General features: G+C 34.8%; 1 protein-coding gene and 2 long non-coding RNA genes across 5 annotated transcripts; all 3 read right to left on the bottom strand.

The window, feature by feature from the left end:
* Positions 1 to 1,065: 1,065 nt before the first annotated feature.
* LOC138132050 (uncharacterized) lies at positions 1,066 to 2,107 on the bottom strand. Of its 2 annotated transcripts, XR_011159972.1 has the most exons (3): positions 1,643 to 2,104; positions 1,269 to 1,574; positions 1,066 to 1,210 (listed from the first exon to the last, which is right to left on the bottom strand). It is a non-coding gene; the product is annotated as an uncharacterized lncRNA (long non-coding RNA). The 2 variants fall into 2 exon arrangements; XR_011159971.1 differs by having other exon boundaries at positions 1,269 to 2,107.
* A 3,020-nt stretch (positions 2,108 to 5,127) lies between these two features.
* Positions 5,128 to 17,248, bottom strand: LOC138130961 (clavesin-2-like). 2 transcript variants are annotated; one of them, XM_069047692.1, is made up of 6 exons: positions 17,130 to 17,248; positions 16,663 to 16,809; positions 9,050 to 9,144; positions 8,851 to 9,001; positions 8,493 to 8,686; positions 5,128 to 8,439 (listed from the first exon to the last, which is right to left on the bottom strand). In XM_069047692.1, the coding sequence occupies exons 2-6, from the start codon at positions 16,784 to 16,786 to the stop codon at positions 8,116 to 8,118; spliced, it is 888 nt and encodes a 295-aa protein (XP_068903793.1). In that variant the 5' UTR covers positions 16,787 to 16,809; positions 17,130 to 17,248; the 3' UTR covers positions 5,128 to 8,115. The 2 variants fall into 2 exon arrangements, with proteins under 2 accessions (XP_068903793.1, XP_068903792.1); XM_069047691.1 differs by having other exon boundaries at positions 17,026 to 17,201.
* LOC138130962 (uncharacterized) lies at positions 11,120 to 16,656 on the bottom strand. Its single transcript, XR_011159679.1, has 4 exons — positions 15,458 to 16,656; positions 14,561 to 14,626; positions 14,468 to 14,503; positions 11,120 to 12,111 (listed from the first exon to the last, which is right to left on the bottom strand). It is a non-coding gene; the product is annotated as an uncharacterized lncRNA (long non-coding RNA).
* Positions 17,249 to 17,514: the final 266 nt, after the last annotated feature.

Here is a 17,514-nt window from a genome sequence, read left to right as displayed (position 1 = left end):
GTATCAGTTTACCGGAAAATCATTTGATGCCGGCTTTCTTAGAGAGGATATTGAAAATATAATCTCCAAAGGTGAATCAATAGGACTACAAATTGACGCTGTAGTTAGCGACATGGGAGGTCAAAACCAAGCCCTTTGGAGATTATATAATATTCATGCAGGCAGGGATTCTCTAATCCAAAATTCAGCCCCACATCCTCTCGATCCTACCAGAAAACTATATTTTAATCCAGATGCCCCACACATTTTAAAAAATGTACGTAACCACCTAACTAATGGTCAAAAAATTACCATTTCTGACGAATTTGTTAAAAAGAATGCACTACCAACAAATATTGTGGATATTGAATACATAAAGGCACTGATTAAAATTGATTGCAAAGATCTTAAATTGGCTCCCTTTCTCAATGAAAGTTGTGCAAAGCCATCACATTTTGAAAAGATGAAAGTCGGTTTAGCGGTGAGACTTTTGAACCACGATACAGGCGCGGCTTTAAGATACTGCGTTAAGAGGAATTTATTAAATCCAAACGCAGTAACGACAGCCTGGTTTTGCGAAACCATATTTAGATGGTTTAAATTAGTGACTAGCCGCAGTAGATCTCTAGCACTGAGCACTAAGATTAGTGAAAAGTATATGGATGCCATCAATTTCTTAAAAGATGTGATAAAACTGTTTGAACAGTTGAAAATTGGAACACAAAAAATTTGGAAACCGGTTCAAACAGGGGTTCTTTTGGCCACCACCAATGCAATAGAACTTGCAGATCTTTATTTAAAAGAAAAAAATTTCCATTATGTTTGTTTAGGCCGTTTTACCCAAGATGCTCTAGAAAACTTATTTTCCAACATCAGATATATAAATCCTGTCCCGAGTCCAAATTTTTTTAAAATGGCCATTAGAATAATTTCAGTGGCACAATTTTTTAAACCTAACAATCGTGGAAATTATGAAATAGATGACTCAGAGTATTTTGCGAATTTTTTAAACACAACACTCATTGACGAAATTGAAATCGACACTTCTTCACTCAATGAAGATTTTGTTGAAGATTTAAACATTGATGAAATACAAAGTTTGTATTATTTAACTGGCAGAACAATACATCAAATTATCAAGAATAGTCATCTGACTTGCAAGGTATGTTTAGAGGCAATCCAAACCAGTCCAAAGGATCCCTCGATAACTCAGTATAAGCAGTTGACTGAACTGAAAGCATTTTCAGATAAATTAATCTACCCTTCAAAATACTTTAAATTAACCTTACCTAATAATTTATTTTTTCCTCTCTGTTTTTGTAGAAATGTGTTCAAATTAGTTGAAAGTGCAGAAGTCTATTTCCAGAAGTATCAAAGTTGCTTAATAAATGGAGAAACCAAACTGAAATTTATATCCAGAAGCTTTTTGAGAACAACAACTGATAGCTTGCCCAAGTGTCACCACTTAAAAGAAGCTATTGTTAATTTATTTTTCAAATCCAAAATTTATTTCCTTCTGAGATCTGTCAACAAAAATTATCACAAAGACAATGATCCCATCAAGTGTGACAGCAAAAGCATTGGCATGCGAAGAGCTGTAACAAATATTTATTAATCCTTTACAACCTAACCTTTATTATTGACAATGAATTTCAATACTTACCTGTGTACTTTCTCCTGAACGACAAAAATTTTAGTAGTTGCCCAACACATTAACACTAAGTCAAACAAAAATTATCAATTATAACAATTATAATATAAGATTTTCCAGTCTGTTTTTCCTGCAGAGAATAATCCATTTGCAGGAAACTTATAGTATTAACAATTTCCAGTTTGCATAATAATATTATAAAAGAATAAAGTGTGAGGTTATTACTAATACTAACATTTGATACTAATGACAATGACAGTTGAACAACTGTGAAAAATTCAAGCTCCCTAAAAAATACTCTTCATCTCTTTCTATGTAAGTTAATCTGTTTCACACGATACAAACAACCCTTGAAATTGTGTATACTTCTAGCTTTGTCACACTCACGGGATTTATTGATAATGTCCTCTCTTTTAATTTCGAGGCGAAAAATTGTGGAGCGGAATGGCGCTACCTTCTAGATATAGTACCTTAGTTTCTACTCCCTACCGTGAAAAAAATAGTATATATACTTCTGGAGAGAATGCTCATTTTTCCCTCGGTGCTTTGTAGCCCTCGGGCTTCGCCCTCTGGCTACAAACTGCACCTCAGGAAAAATCATGCATTTCTCTCCCTCAATATATAATATACTATTATGTTCTGAAGTAAAAACCATTTTTGCGTTCTTGCGGCTGTGTATTGTGTGTTTTTCGACTATTTCATTCATACTCGTACTAAGGTTCTGTTACTCTCTGTTTTTAAAGCGTTTTTGCGCATATTCATGTTTCGATTTATTAGGGCGCGTACAGACTACGCGAACCGAGCATGTAATGTAACATGTAATGTAATGCTCGTCGCAAAATTGGTGCCACGAACAGCCGACGAACAGAGCGCGCAACGAACAGCTTCTATACTCCGTTCATTGATAGATCGCACGCCTTTTCACAGACACAGAGACGAGTGTCTATACTGCAAAAAGTCGAATAGCGCACATAACATTTGTATATCATTAACACATACTCGAAGAATAAATAAATCAACTTCATTCAGATTAACAGCAACATCATAGGCGTAGGAAAACTACTGGCGGGATAGAGAGTGCACGTTTCTCGGGTCCTCTCGGGCTGTTGATGTTGCTATGGGAACTTTAAAAAACGCGCGTTTTTGAAAGTTGGATTTATTATACACCCTGAGGCGTGCTTTAATTAAGTAAAATAGGTTACCAATAAAAAAATATATAACCATCACGGGTGCTGTGCCTGTATTTCGGCGATGGTCAGAATAAAATGGATGCCCGTTTTGGGGCCGATTTCTAATTTTACCTGAAAAGGTAGGAGGTTACAAGGAAGGGATTCGTCGCTAAAGTGTGCTTTCAAAATAAAATTTTCATTCTCCCGCGAACGTACAAGTACATAGTATCTTTTTTCGAGATTTTCGGTCCTATCATTGTCAATAATTTGTCAAAGTCTGTAGGAGACATTCTTGTAAAATGTCCACTGACATGTTGAAATTTTTAATCTTTCATAAGTTCATTACCGACGCGTTTTCTATAGAGTTCGGTTCGTCACCAACGTCGCCGCTTCTTCTCTTTTTTAATCATATTGCACCCATCGTAAAATTTAAAAAAAAGGTAAAGCCATAACTGCACATCTTCGGAGAAAGTAGGTAGAATGTTGGTTGTTTTTTAGTTTTGGTACCGAAAATAGACCGTGTCATCAAAAAAAAAAACGAATTATAGTTTAAAAAAATTAAATTATAATCGAAGGTAGAATAACAAGACCTATTTTTTTTAGAGTTTCCAGAAGCGTCTCATTCGGGATGGAATTAAGTTAAATTGGACTTTATAAATTTAAAATCTTTAAACACATTTTCGATTTGTTTAATTATTGAAGATGCATTTCAATTTCACCCTTTATGCTACCAAAAATACTTCCATGCATTACATAGCAAATCTGAAAGACTGAACTTCAGACTTGGACATACGTTCGAAATCTCAAAGGCTTCTTTCTTCTTTGATCTAAATAATTGTTGATGCACGATACTTCCTATTCAGTTGTTTTATTGGTTGCCTATCTCTAGAAAAATATTTTAAAAATTAATTGATTATTAATAATTAACGCTTTATCATCGATGGTAAAACCCAGTTTACCACTTATATTCTGGATAATTGTTGCTTATAATTACAGTAAAGGTTTCTAAACTTTGCCGAAATCGAAAAGTTGTTTTCTAGGTTAACAATAGCACATCGTTGACGTTTCTTTGACATTTTCCCGAAAAATCTGTTTACCAGTGACGTCGTGTTTGACAATAAAGCTGATAAATCACCCATTTTTACGAATGTCAAATGTCGCTCTTGTTTATTTTAAAAAGTTTCTCCATAGTCACATAATAATAATAAAATGCACAATTATAATGCCAACGTCTAAAATTGATGAGTTATGATTTATTATAAAGTAGTGTTTGAGACCAGAAATTGTCTACGTCCATGCATCGAACATTTATTTGTATAGAATTACGCTACGACATGACCGATAAATTTACAACGCCTGCTCTGATTTGTTTTCTTTTTGAACACATTGTATGTAACAATTTTCATTCTGTAATGATTTGAATACATTACTTTTTCCGCCAAATATTCGAACCTGCGCAAAACGGTAACAAATGTGGTCGTGATCGTCATCGAATCGGAGGAGCCCTACGTTGTGTCTTTCTTTTGGCGGAAAAAGGTTCGGAATGCAAACGATGAGGGTTCCAGTTGGAAGAGTGCCGCAAATAAAACCACACATGTGAGGGACGCCAAACTTTTATTTCATTTAATTATTTGATCCGCAATAACTTTGAATCTTTGAAGCGAGCAACGCAAGATGGCAACAAAACAAAATAAAAGATATACACAAATAAACAGCATTAAACGATGCAACACAAAATACATAATTTACCAAAATCGAAATAGCAAACGGTGAATTTTTTAAAGAAATAAAGACAAACAAGAAATTAGACACAATGCCAAATCTCACGTTGCACTCGCATACGCCGAACGAACCGACAAAGTGGATTTTTGAATTAAGGTGAATGAACGAATTTTTCCCGACAAAACACAAAAATAAACAAATTATAAAACGCGGTTATTGCAAAACGGGACCGATAAAACCCTCGTAAACGGTATCCCAAAGGCGGAATCTTTTCAAACTTCGTAACAAATTTTTCTTAAACACTAATTACAATAAAATATTTCATTCCGGTACAATTGAGATATGGGGACGCGCGATTTCGTCACGAGCCGTTTAAATGGAGAGACAACAACTACAGAGTACATGTGTGAACATTCCTACAACCTCTAACGCATGCGACACCCCCGCGCCCTATTTCTACATCCGCGTGCCGGTCGGAAGGGAGATGACGGGACACACAACTTCCATGTGTGGACGTGAATCTCACGCGTAGGTTCGGAGGGGACGAGACACACAACTTCCATGTGTGTACGTGAATCTCACGCGTATGTTCGGGGGGGGGGGGGGGACGAGGCACACAACTTCCATGTGTGTACGTGAATCTCACGCGTAGGTTCGGAGGGGACGAGGACAAAAGGAAAGGAAATTACGCTGAGTGAACGAAACTACAACGTGCAGTGATCTATATAGTCCCAATCATCAATCAATGCCTATCGAAGTGCGAAACATTTATCACAACCCGTGACGAAACGAACGCTGATGTCGCTCTAAACTGCTTTTCCAATTACATGACACAAACTTTTCTTCCGATACGAACAAATTACGATTTTAACAAATTTGTGAATTTAGCATGTCAGACTTTAATATTTACAATGTTTTTCTACCTACACAACATACCTCTAACAGCAAAACACAGTCCTGGTTCGAACAAAGATTAGTGTAACGCGTGAGACAAAGGGAAAAAGTGGCGCCAAAATGGGACAGCGTCAATATCACTGATTTGCACCAAATCTCACGGGAAAACACTCCGTCTGTTAATTCGCGAATGAAAAGCGTTTAATTCAACAGCGGATGGCAGTGGGAATTAGCAAAAAAAACACGAGATTTTTAAACAAAACACTCTGCACGCACCAAACACGTCTTGCCTCCGGCGAGGGTGGAAAGAAGAGCGCGCGTTTTTTTTTTCTCCCACCATCCCTTCCGTCACTTCTTGACCATGGCCTACTGGATTCCATTTTTGGTAAACAAACCAAGGCCTACTTGGTAGCCGTGAAGTGGAATTTTGAATCGGGGCACTACAATTCCCATCTCCTTATTTTTTCTTCTTTCGTTTTATTCATTATCCACGTTTGACAGGTATATGTGGCCGTAGCCCTTATAACTGTCGTATATACTGTAACGGTCCGAATAGGTTCCATTAATTAAGAGTTTTAATTTTTAAAATAATTTCAACGAAATGTTTTAAATACCGTTCATTTGCGACGGAAATGCTGGCCAGTTGTAAATTTTATTAATGCCTTTGTCGGCATGAATGGTACCACATTCCCCAAGTGAAATCTGCCAACCTTTCTTTGAAAAGGCAGGTACGCGCCCGGTCCGAACACAACACAAAGATAACAGTTTTCATGGGAAAAGAAACATTGCAAAATTTACGCGTTCCACAATTTGGGGAGTCCAGTTAAAATCAGGGGATAATTAAATTAATGAATTTTATGTTAGCAGGTTTCAAATTGAGAGAACCACCAAATCAATGTTCATTAGGTTAATTTACTTTTTTTAGCATTCTCAAACTTGTGGCATACTCGTATTTGTAATTAAAGGACGAGAATTGCAAATTAGAAACAGAGCGCTTTATCGTAGAAAATAAATAGAATCGTTTGCACTTTTAGTTAGAAAAGTCACGAGGCAAAGTAAAAAGGGAGTCGGGAGAAAACAGACAACAGGGTAACGGTAAAACCAGGTAGTTGTAGAAATCAGAGTTGTGAGTGAGGGAGAGAGAATGAAAATTACGAATTAAGTATTAATTAGAACAGTTTGGGGAATTAAACCAATGTAGAACAATTTTTAGAAGTAGCAAATCAACGGAATTTAGTTGCATGACATGGCACTTGCGTAACAGCGTTTCAAGCCCAATTTAGGTTTCAAAATAATGTTAATTTGTTTCATTTTAATTCTGTTTGTTTCATTTTAATTCTGTTTAATTATTGGTGCTGATTTTTATTATTGTATAAAGTCAGTAATCCAGTGTTCCTGTTTAATTGTGTTTGTTTCTTGATGTTGAGGTTTATTGTATAGAGTCAGTAATTTAGTGTTCTTTTTCAGAGTTCTAATTCAACAACAAATTATGTACATTCGGTCTGGTCCTAACAAAAGTCTAAATTTAAACATTTATAATAATGGTGGAAAACGAAAACTGTAATTTCAAAAGTTTTAGAGATTTCGAAAAGGTGTCGCAATCGGCGTAAACTAGAACCGAGCTGATTGGTCACTTTGGTCAAGTAGGGGTTGCGAAGGTGGGGTGCGTCAGAAATGATAAAACCGAATACGGAACGGGAAACGAGGCTTTTTTTTTATTTTATAATAAGTTTGTAATAGATCGCCTTAGCGAGAACACTTTTCCCTAATCGGTAAATGCAAGAAGATCACATTCTTCGCGATAAAGAAATTAATTCAAGATTCTAAAATCACGTGGTCACCAAATGCTCAAAGAAAATAATATCGGGCTTTCAAATATATATACCAGGTGTCCCAACGGTTTGGCAAAGTAGATTTACTAAGTTAATATAAGTTCTTTGAAAAATGTTATTATTTCATGTTATACATACAAGTTATGAGCACGGTTTAAAAATATTTTAGATTATACAGGGTGTTTGGTGTATCGGTGGCAACACAAACTTATATTTTTTTAAATGGCACACCCAGTATTTTTTTATGTTTTTGGAAAGCTCTCGTCAAAACAAAGAGGAAGATACCACATTTGATGGGTCTAACTTCTACTGTTTTCTAACTATTCGCTCTTTTGTGTCCGGACAAACCAAACTTTGAAAATTTGTAAAAAATATAACAGATGATAATTATTTAGATTAGGTTTTTTTAGAACATTGTAAATATCGTCAATTTTATAACCTTGTTGAAAAACATTAAGATTTTTACTTAATCACGTTAATTTATTTGTTGAATTTTGATTAAATACAGGTTATCTGCCAATCTGACATTTCTGACAAATCTATTCAACTTACTTTGATTTCTAATTTAAAAGAAATAACACATTTGATTTAGTAGTCACTGCCATTGTATTGTTGGTTGCGGCAAAATAAAAATTCAGAAGTACCCTTCTCGTGAATAACCCTGTATAAATAACAATTCAATGAAACTCTGGCCTGTGCACTACTTTTACGAATAAGTAAGTAGGTACCTGCTACCGAAATCAGAAAAAACGATTAACAAATCTTGTTTGTTCATACATATGTTTTGAAGAGTCAGAATGTGAAAAATAATACTATCAACAACAAAAATTAACCAAACACATTTTTTCTTGCTATAATTACTACTTTCTTATTTTTCTAGTCTGTTTCTATTTGCTATTTTTTTTTTAATTTCAGGATCATATCCCAACGATCGAAGTTCCTTCCTTACTGTTTCATATTTGCTGAGATCATCAAACCAATGGTTATTATCTAAATTGGGTTGCGTTCCTCCATATGTTTCGGGCAAATACTTCGGATTTATATGTTCATGTAAGCTCTCATTGCTGCGGTGGAAATATATTTTCTTTTTTATTTTCCCGTGCAAGAAAGGCTTGAATATAGTGAGCAACATCTCCAAAGCCCACGAGTGGTTAATGACGTGCACAACATCTACTCTAGTCGGGTGTGACGTCTTCAACAGAGTTAACAAGACCCAGTTGTAAATGAAGAACTAAGACAGCTTACCACTCCGAACTCTACAATTTTTTGAGCTACATTGGGAGTCAAGTATAAAGCCTGGCGCATTGAAATGTTCTGGAGATCCATAACGCAAATTACACCTTTCATTTGGATGCTTGGTTCGAATCCACCGAGTTCAAGAACAAAAAGGGTTGCTTGCAACATCTCCTCCACAGTTGAAATATCTGGGTCCCAGTTACCTAAAAATATAAAAATTATAGTGAATTAGTGGATTTTGTCGTGTCTCATTAAAACAAATAATTAACGAAGTCCTATTGCTAAAACAGGAAACATTTTGAAAACTAAAATCCTATTAAAAATGAAATAGACATTTTCGCGATCAAAGTGGTTCTGTTGAACGTACCGAACTTATAAATAATCATTCTTTTCCCAGTTTGATCTTTATAAGGAGGAATATGCATTATATCTTGCAGTGTCATCTCTATCAGTGGGTCAAGACCAACACCTTCGTACAAATTTCTGTTCTCCTCTCTAAAGTCGTTATAACTGACAAACTAAAAATCTGTTTTGTTCAAAATTAAGACAACTGTTAAAATACTTACAAGCTTGTATGCAGCTTCTAGATGAAACTTTCGACTTCTTAAAAAACGCAGTAGAAATGAATCGTCAGTTCTTGGTGGTGTACATTCACCTCTAGCTGAAAATGAAAATAATAGTCAAGATGAAGAAGTAAGCAGCAAATGATGTCCTAGGTTTTTGAGGTATCCCCAAAAATGAAGACGAGCCTATAACTCCCTTATTTATCGAAGGATTTTAATTATTTATACACCAAATTAAATGGTTGCGAATAGGCTACAAAAAAACCTAATAAATTCATGCATAGCCCTAAGGGCTTCAAAGCTAAACTGTCAAAATCTTTTTTTTTCAAATAGGAACACATACTTTTTTTAGTAATTCTGATAGAGATTTCCATTCTAAAAACAACAATGTATCACAAGAATACGTTTACATACCAAAAATACAAATACAAAAAAAATGCTATTATCGTCTATGCTCAAACCGCGCTCCATTTTGCGACATTTCTGCGCAATCCCATATGTTATGATTTGTCATTTGTTTTTCCAGCTAACTTAATTTGGTTATTACACGCTTCTCGCTTAGTGCTCGTCATTTGTTTCAAAAGTTAGTGTTATTTTTTTTATGCGAGATTATACTTGTGATGCATTGTTGTTTTCAGAATGAAAATTTCTATCAGAATTACTAAAAAAAAAGTACGTGTTCTCATTAAAAAAACTATTTTGACAGTTTAGCCTTGAAGCCCTTTAGGACTATACGTGAATTTAGTATGCCATCTTGTAGTCTATTCACAACCATTTAATTTGGTGTATAGATAATTAAAATCCTCCGATAAATAAGGGAGCTATGGACTGGTCTTCTGTTTGGGGACACCTGTATATTGAGGAAGAGAAATGCATGATTTTTGCTGAGGTACAGTTTGTAGCCAGAAGGCGAAGCCCGAGGGCTAGAAAGCACCGAGGGAAAAATGAGCATTTTCTCCAGGAGTATACAGGATGCCTCAGAGCGTTGTAGGGAGTCACTTCAGTAGTCCAAATATGGTAATAAAAAAAAATCGGCACTCCCCCCACAAAGATTAGGTATATTGGTCTGAAGGTAAATGTTATCACGTTATCAGAATGCAGATAGTATAGCGGAGAAATAGACAGGACCGGACTCAAAATTTTATAAAACAATAAAAACAATCAATTATCCCCGTTAATACAAACATTTTACTAAGAAGATTTAGGCTAAAATTCTTAAGAATAATGTATAGTACCTCATATTGCAAGGAACGCCTCAACTTCGAAAACACCCTGTATTGGTCTGAAGGTAAACTCTTTGAAGTGCGTTTTCTTCAAATACAGGCTAAAAAGTTCAGTGTTTATTGTTATTTATGGTGTAGAATAGATGATTGTGCAAAATAATAACGTAAAACAATTTTTTGAACAATAGCTTCACTTTGGAGTAAAAAAAATCTTAAATCGTAATTGTTTTTAGTTTTTTGTTGATTATCTTGCAAACAAAGCGTTTTTGATCCTATATGTATTAAGAGTTTTATGGTTATTTTTGATCGTAGAATCTGCTCTGAAAGTTTGTCGGTCTGATTCGGATACACCCTGTATAGTTGTTTGAAGACTGAATGTATGTGTTCTAGAGATGGCAAAGCCCAAAGTATAACCGAAAAGAATTCACTTCAGTCTCTAACAATAACAGGGTGTCTCAAAATTCGCGAATTTCGAATTCAGAGCGTGGTAGGGAAGGACCCAGTGGACCTCGAAAAATACTTAGAAAAAAAATCGCTCTTCCTGAAGAAGATATAAGCACTTTAATTTTGTTCAATACACAGCAGCCTTCATATCCACAGTGACAAAATACTATTCTAGCTACGTTGCCGTTCCATTTTTAAGAAAAATTACAAAAATTTTAAAATTTTTTACTCCAAAGTACATAAAGCTATTTTTCAAAAAATTGTTTTAAGTCATTATTTTCCACAATCATCTACACCAACGGTGGCCAACCTTTTTGTTCTCGAGTGCCACTTTATTTTGTTAAAAATTTATTAAAAATATTTGACGTGTCACTTTTTCATTTCTGTTTCATTCTTCTGAATGATTATGCATTATGTACCCCTGCCCTACTTTCATCTGAATCGAATAACAAGAAAAAAGTTTTTACTTCGCGCGAGTATTGTTACCGCGGGCAAATAGTGGCACGCGTGCCGCGGGTTGGCCACCGTTGATCTACACCATAAATAACAATAAACACTGAACTTTTCAGCCTGTATTTGAGGAAAACACACTTCAATGAGTGCACCTTCAGACCAATGTATCTTTTTTGTCCCGATTTTTTTTGTTTCCCTATTTGGACTACTGAAGTGATCCCCAACAACACCCTGAATTCGGAATTCACGAATTTTGAGACACCTGTATACAGGGTGTTATTGAAAGTTGTACAGATATTTTAACCACGAGCTACTGGCTTCATGTAGAACTCGGAAAAAATATCTAAACATTTTTTTTATTGCTTTTAGTTTTCTACGTTGTCAAACAACCTCGTAGGTAAAATTTCGGCACATTTTAAAAATACACCCTGTATATCATATTTTATAAAACGTACACCAATGCAGTTTCCTTGTTTTAAAGCATATTTCCTATAGGTTACTTCGCTTTGGCGTACATTTTATAAAACATGATATACAGGGTGTATTTTTAAAATGTGCCGAAATTTTACCTGCGAGGTTGTAGGACAACGTAGAAAACTAAAAGCAATTTAAAAAAATTGTAGCACAAAAAATAAATGTCATTTTATTTTTTGACACAGAATTTTTTAAATATTTTTTCCGAGTTCTACATGAAGCCAGTAGCTCGTGGTTAAAATATCTGTACAACTTTCAATAACACCCTGTACAGTCTGATTTTGAAACTGGTAAAATAAGTGTTTTGCGCGTGTTACAGGGAGACAATTTAGTAGTCAAGATTCTAGTACTGAGTAGCCATAGAGAGAATGTAGTTTTTGTTTAGTTGTTTACATAAATAAATGTGACGGTTAACGTTTTTGAGAATCTGTGTATCATTTTCCTTGCTCTCGAAGTTTTCCTCAAAGAATTCTGCAATAAAAGAAACTAGTGCGTGTTAAAGGAAGTCAAAATAACTCAACTTGCCTTATACAGGGTCTCTATAAATGATTGTCGGGTCCAGCCAGCCATGGAAACTTGTCAAATTTTGAATGTGCCGTTTTGTTCGGCAAATAATGAATGTCACATTTTCAGGTTAGGTTGTTTGCTTTTAACCAGAGACAAGTTTCAACTGTGCTTTACTCTTGCTAACATGAATGTATTTATTATTTAATATCAACACCAACAAGGGAACAAATATTGCCCCCATCGTACCGCCACACACTGTACAGGAATTGGTATGAGAACAAATCCAAACAGATAAATATTGAGAACACCTTGTCCCCGTATACCACAATACAATACTTGATACCGCCTTTTTGTCTGCTTTAGTGCTTTCACATTTCTTGTTTTATGCTAGTGGTAAATACGACCTAGACTGAATTGTCGAATATAAAATAAATAGGTATTTTTTATAAACTAGATTGAAAATGGCCCCCATTAACTTCTAAACACTTGACAATTCTTCATTTATTTTCAAAAATATTTTGCAGCATTTCTTAGTTAAGGTACAGCAACACTGCTATCCACAGTTCCACACACCAATTTTCAAAACATGTAAAGGAGTCTACAAATTGGTGTGGATTCTCAGCACTCCAAATTATGAATTTGAGGTGATTTTCAAACTGATTACATTATTAAACACAACTTTGATAATCTGCAGGTTGGAGTTCTTGTACAACACTAATTTTATAAAGATGCAGTTGTAGCATATTTTAATGATTTTGTGACAAGTGCTTCGTGGTACACCAGATTGTTGAGATAAACAGGCTATGGATATCTGTCTTTTCCACCATTTCTTTCAAATCCTCGAGTATTTCATCAGATACTGGTGGTCGTCCTAATGATTTACCCTTGATAATTGTTCTGATTGTTAAAAATATGTTCACAATTCGCTTAATGTGAGTTAACAATCATCAAGAATGTTGTTCAGATATTTTGCTGGAATTCATTTTTACAAACAGATCATTCCCCATTACTAAACCTTCCATTTCGAAAGTAAAAAACAACAATGAACGTGTTCTGTTCAACAGAATAAACCATTGTAAAGAAAATAAAGCTAAAATAAAACATAAAACATTAAAGCATAACCTCACAAATTTTGCCAGTGTATTTACCTCTAAAAGCGGACGTACAGATTTTTGGTGTATATTAACTGTGATTAACTGCGATAAAACGAATATAAGGAACCAAAACTCGACTGACAAGCGCAAACGAAACGTCATTCACTAATGTCAGAAGTGACCGTGAAAACGAACTAGAATTTGGCATCGGTTTCAAAAAAGCGGAACAGTAAATTTTTTTTCCAAGGCTGGCTTGACCAGACAATCATTTATAGGGACCCTGTACAAATGTTAATGGTTTACAAGAGAATCAAAGGAGTCAGTTTGTTTGAGAACAGCTGAAAATTTTCAAATTTAGTAGGCAGTTTTCACGTCAACCAGCCTAAAATGCCAAGCTTTCCTGTCATTCGAGGTTATGTTTAATTTTTTTCGTTAAAGTTTTTTGAGTTTCATCATGAATCTTTGACAAAATTTGTAAAGTGATGCCTGCAACTTATTCAGGAAATAACAAAGGTTCCAACAACAAAGTAAAAAGACTGTAATTGTGAGTAAAAGCATAAAATGAAAGATCAAAAAAGTGACTCAAAATGCCCGCTATCGTTCGCAACGCAAGCTTCCGCAGGGCGTGTCTAAGAAAGCCGAACTTGATTCAGAATGCCTCTGTTTTGATGATTTTGTTGAGGGGCGTTTTGAAGTCGCGGCCAAGCTTACAAACTGAGAAACTCCCAGGTGATTTGCAAGACGCCAAGTACTTGTTCGCGGCTGCTTTTCATTTTCGTGAAGAATTTCTTCTTCTGGAACTAAAATGCAATCTTCTCGTTGGTGCCAATGATTGCGCTTATTCATTTGGAAAAGCCCGAAATCGCGAAGCTGCTGCACAATGTTTACAAAGGTTCGTACATTGGAAAGTATCTTTTGGGGAAACCTTTCACCGTAAATTTGCCGTGCTAGCTCTGAATGCCCATGGGCTTCGCCATAGATCAAAACCATATCGGTTTTCTCTTGGGCGGTGAAACCTTTGTGATTTAAATTGAGGTTAAAATTGAGGTTCTTGTCAATGTGAGTTAATTTAGAATTAGATGACAACAAAAATGTCTACTATGATTTTTTTTGACCCATTTTTTCATAAAATTTCATCAGCTCCTGAGCTTTTTTGAAAAATGATTAGCCCCTTTTTCTCGAAAAATATCAACATTTGTATAAAGCATTATTGGCTCAATAGTTACCTATTGTGGTTAAACTGGTTAAAATATCTGCACAACCTTCAAAGTCAGCCTGTATAGCACAACTTTGAAACTCATCCTGTACATACTACTTACTATATATTCCAGAAATCGCGCGTCAGCCATCAACTACAAATTCTAATATTTATTCTGAAACGGACTCTGCAAGAGAAAATGTCCAAAGAGCCGGTAATGATGGCTATTACTCAAGAGGTTGATTTTTTAATTCATCCGAGAGAGTAATAGCCATTACCCGCAAGTAGAATACTATACTTTTTCTATAACTATGAAGGGAAATTGATAAATAAGTTTCATTGTTAGCCAAACTGAGACTGACGTTTTACAATTATGTATTACTTTATATACTTGATGCCATTGCATTAAAATTTGCGACTGGACTTCTTAAACTAGTTTTGAAATTATTATTCAACGGATCATGAGTAATGAAACCTGTTATCTAATAAAAACAAACACGGTAATTGTTCACTTTAACTGCTTCTGGAATTTTCGCGTTTTTTCTGGCTAGACAGCCTCAGGGCGTCCTCCTAGATCGTTTCCCACGATTCAAACCTTGTGCAAATGCCTTTTTTCTCTCTTGTTGTGTTTCAAGGTCGCGCCAATGTCTTAGTATAACTAAAGGGTAAGGAAAATGCATTTGCACAATGTTTGAATGGTGGGAAACGATCTAGGAGGACGCCCTGAGGCTGTCTAGCCAGACAAAACGCGAAAATTCCAGAAGTAGTTAAAGTGAACAATTACCAAAAATACTTTCATTATTACAGTTTTATGCAATAGGAGTAGAATAGTTATTTGTATCACAAAGCTAGAAAATGCTATTTTGCAAGTGCAAGCACGGTTTGTGGAGCAGAGGCGCCAGCCGAGGCGCACTAGTGCGAGCACTTGCAAAACATTTTCTAGCCGTGTAATACACAAAATTTTTTCGGCCGACAATTTATTTAAAGCAAAATATAATGATTGTTGTTAAAAAATTACCGAATGGGGAATTTATTTTTCTTTCATTGGCAACATAAAGGATCCAAGAAGCGACAGTCACGACTAAAGTCAATCAATTCCTCAAATATTCAAAACCGTCGTCGTCCTCTCTGTTATAACTAAGACGTCGCTTGGTACCCCCTCGGCCTCTGCTGCTATACACAATGTATAGCTTGCGATAAAGGATACAAATTTGCCCGACATCAATATTTTACACTTAAAAAATTGTACAAAAATTCCACATGACATTGACATTTTGTGTTGCCAACCTAAAATCTTTCATTAGAAAATCCTGTTTCGATTTTCTTGCCTAGGCAGGAAAATGCCAGTTTCCACACGATTTAGACGAATGAAACATCAGTGTTTCTAGACGGAGGCCGAAAAAATCATTTTTCATTAATTTACCACTGGTGAGTAATAAACAGATTCAAAGTAGCTACAACCTACAACAGTTTTAAATAAACAATCGATTTAATCGAATGAACAGGCTGTAATCAATGAATGGTATTTTGTGCATTAAAAACGTTGTCTAAATCAATACATTTAATTTTAAAAAACTTGTCGTTGTCAATGTCACTGTAATAAAAAATTCAGAAATGAGCACCAAAAATCAATATTTTTGAGTAATATTAGTGATTTAACAAAGTAAATTTAATTTTTCTATTGACAGGTTTCTGTATTTTAGGTTAGGATTAGGTAAAAAACTCGTATTCCATTTTTTTCTGTCACGTAGCAATAATACAAAAAATTTATTGATTTAAAATACCGCGTGTTTAATGAAAGAAATTTGAAATAACAATCCTTTTGAATATAAAAAAATAGAATTTAAGGTGCTACTAGTAAAAAAAATAGTAGGTATCTTTACCACAGTTGAGAAGACTCTTACTATTAATAATAGCCTTTTCAACCTTGGTTAATAATAATGTGTCATTCTTAACTGTAACAAATTGATTTGTAGATAAAAACTGATGTTTAATGAACTAAAGGGTTAATGAGCAAATGAAAATGTTTAGTATAATAATAATAATAAATACAGCCGTTGTAAGAGAATTAACGCTTTGAATCAACCTTGAAAGATGTAAAATATCTTAAGTGGTCGCAATTGACTGAACGTTTTAATATCAAAGTAGATGCATAAAAACAAGAAAATCAACATTTTTAGCAAATCACAAAAAACGCCTATAGGTAGTTATTTGCATACTTACAATAAATCATGTCCCTCAAATCCGAAATTATCTGGCTTTTTGTGTCTGAATTCTCTCCAATATTATCTTTGGCCCAGTTCAACAATTCCTGCGAGGGCTCTTCTATCTCAAGCACGAATTTCATATCTTCGTCTCTTGACAATTCACCTGAAATCCGAAACATCTAAGAACTGAATTTGCTAAATAATATGTACGAATGAATGAGGATGTGACCCTGAAGCATATATAATTATGTATCTTTTATATTTACCATTATAGATACTACTTAATGTGAGAACTAATAAAATAAAATATAATCAATATGAAACGAAATACCGGGTGGCTACAAAAAATAAAATATGTATTTGTACGTTTGCAGCATACCTTAATAAACTGTCACTTTCAACGCTGTTTTACTTGTTTTGTTTTCCACAGCCACCCCTTAGCTGTATATTTTACTTGGTAGTTATTTGATTGATTTGACTTACTAGTCCTCGCTACCGACTGTTCTTGATCACACTAGTTGATAGTGACCATGAGCAATATTTTTATGTGTAAAAACGAAACTTGTAAGGACAAGTTATGGTGCAGATTTGAGAGAGGTTGCAAAAATTTGACCTTGCTGCTAAGATTTGAATGGAGTGGATGATATTTCTTTTGTTTAATGGAACCAGGAAACTCACTTAAGTTAAGTTCATTTAACTCAACTGCTACCAGAGGTGGCCCCGTTATTTAAATTTATTTAAAAATAGTCTGGAAAAAAATTATAAATTAAATCCCGTTGTTTGTTGCACCTTGCACCGGTGGTTAAAATTTACACGTGGATTTCCATAACACTTTGTATACTTACCGAATGAAGAACGGGAAACATAT

The sequence above is a fragment of the Tenebrio molitor genome, chromosome 5 (assembly GCF_963966145.1).
Source record: "Tenebrio molitor chromosome 5, icTenMoli1.1, whole genome shotgun sequence".
NCBI lineage: Eukaryota > Metazoa > Arthropoda > Insecta > Coleoptera > Tenebrionidae > Tenebrio > Tenebrio molitor.
The sequence above is the reverse complement of the archived record's forward strand: the minus strand, read 5'-3'. Positions and strand labels throughout refer to the sequence as shown.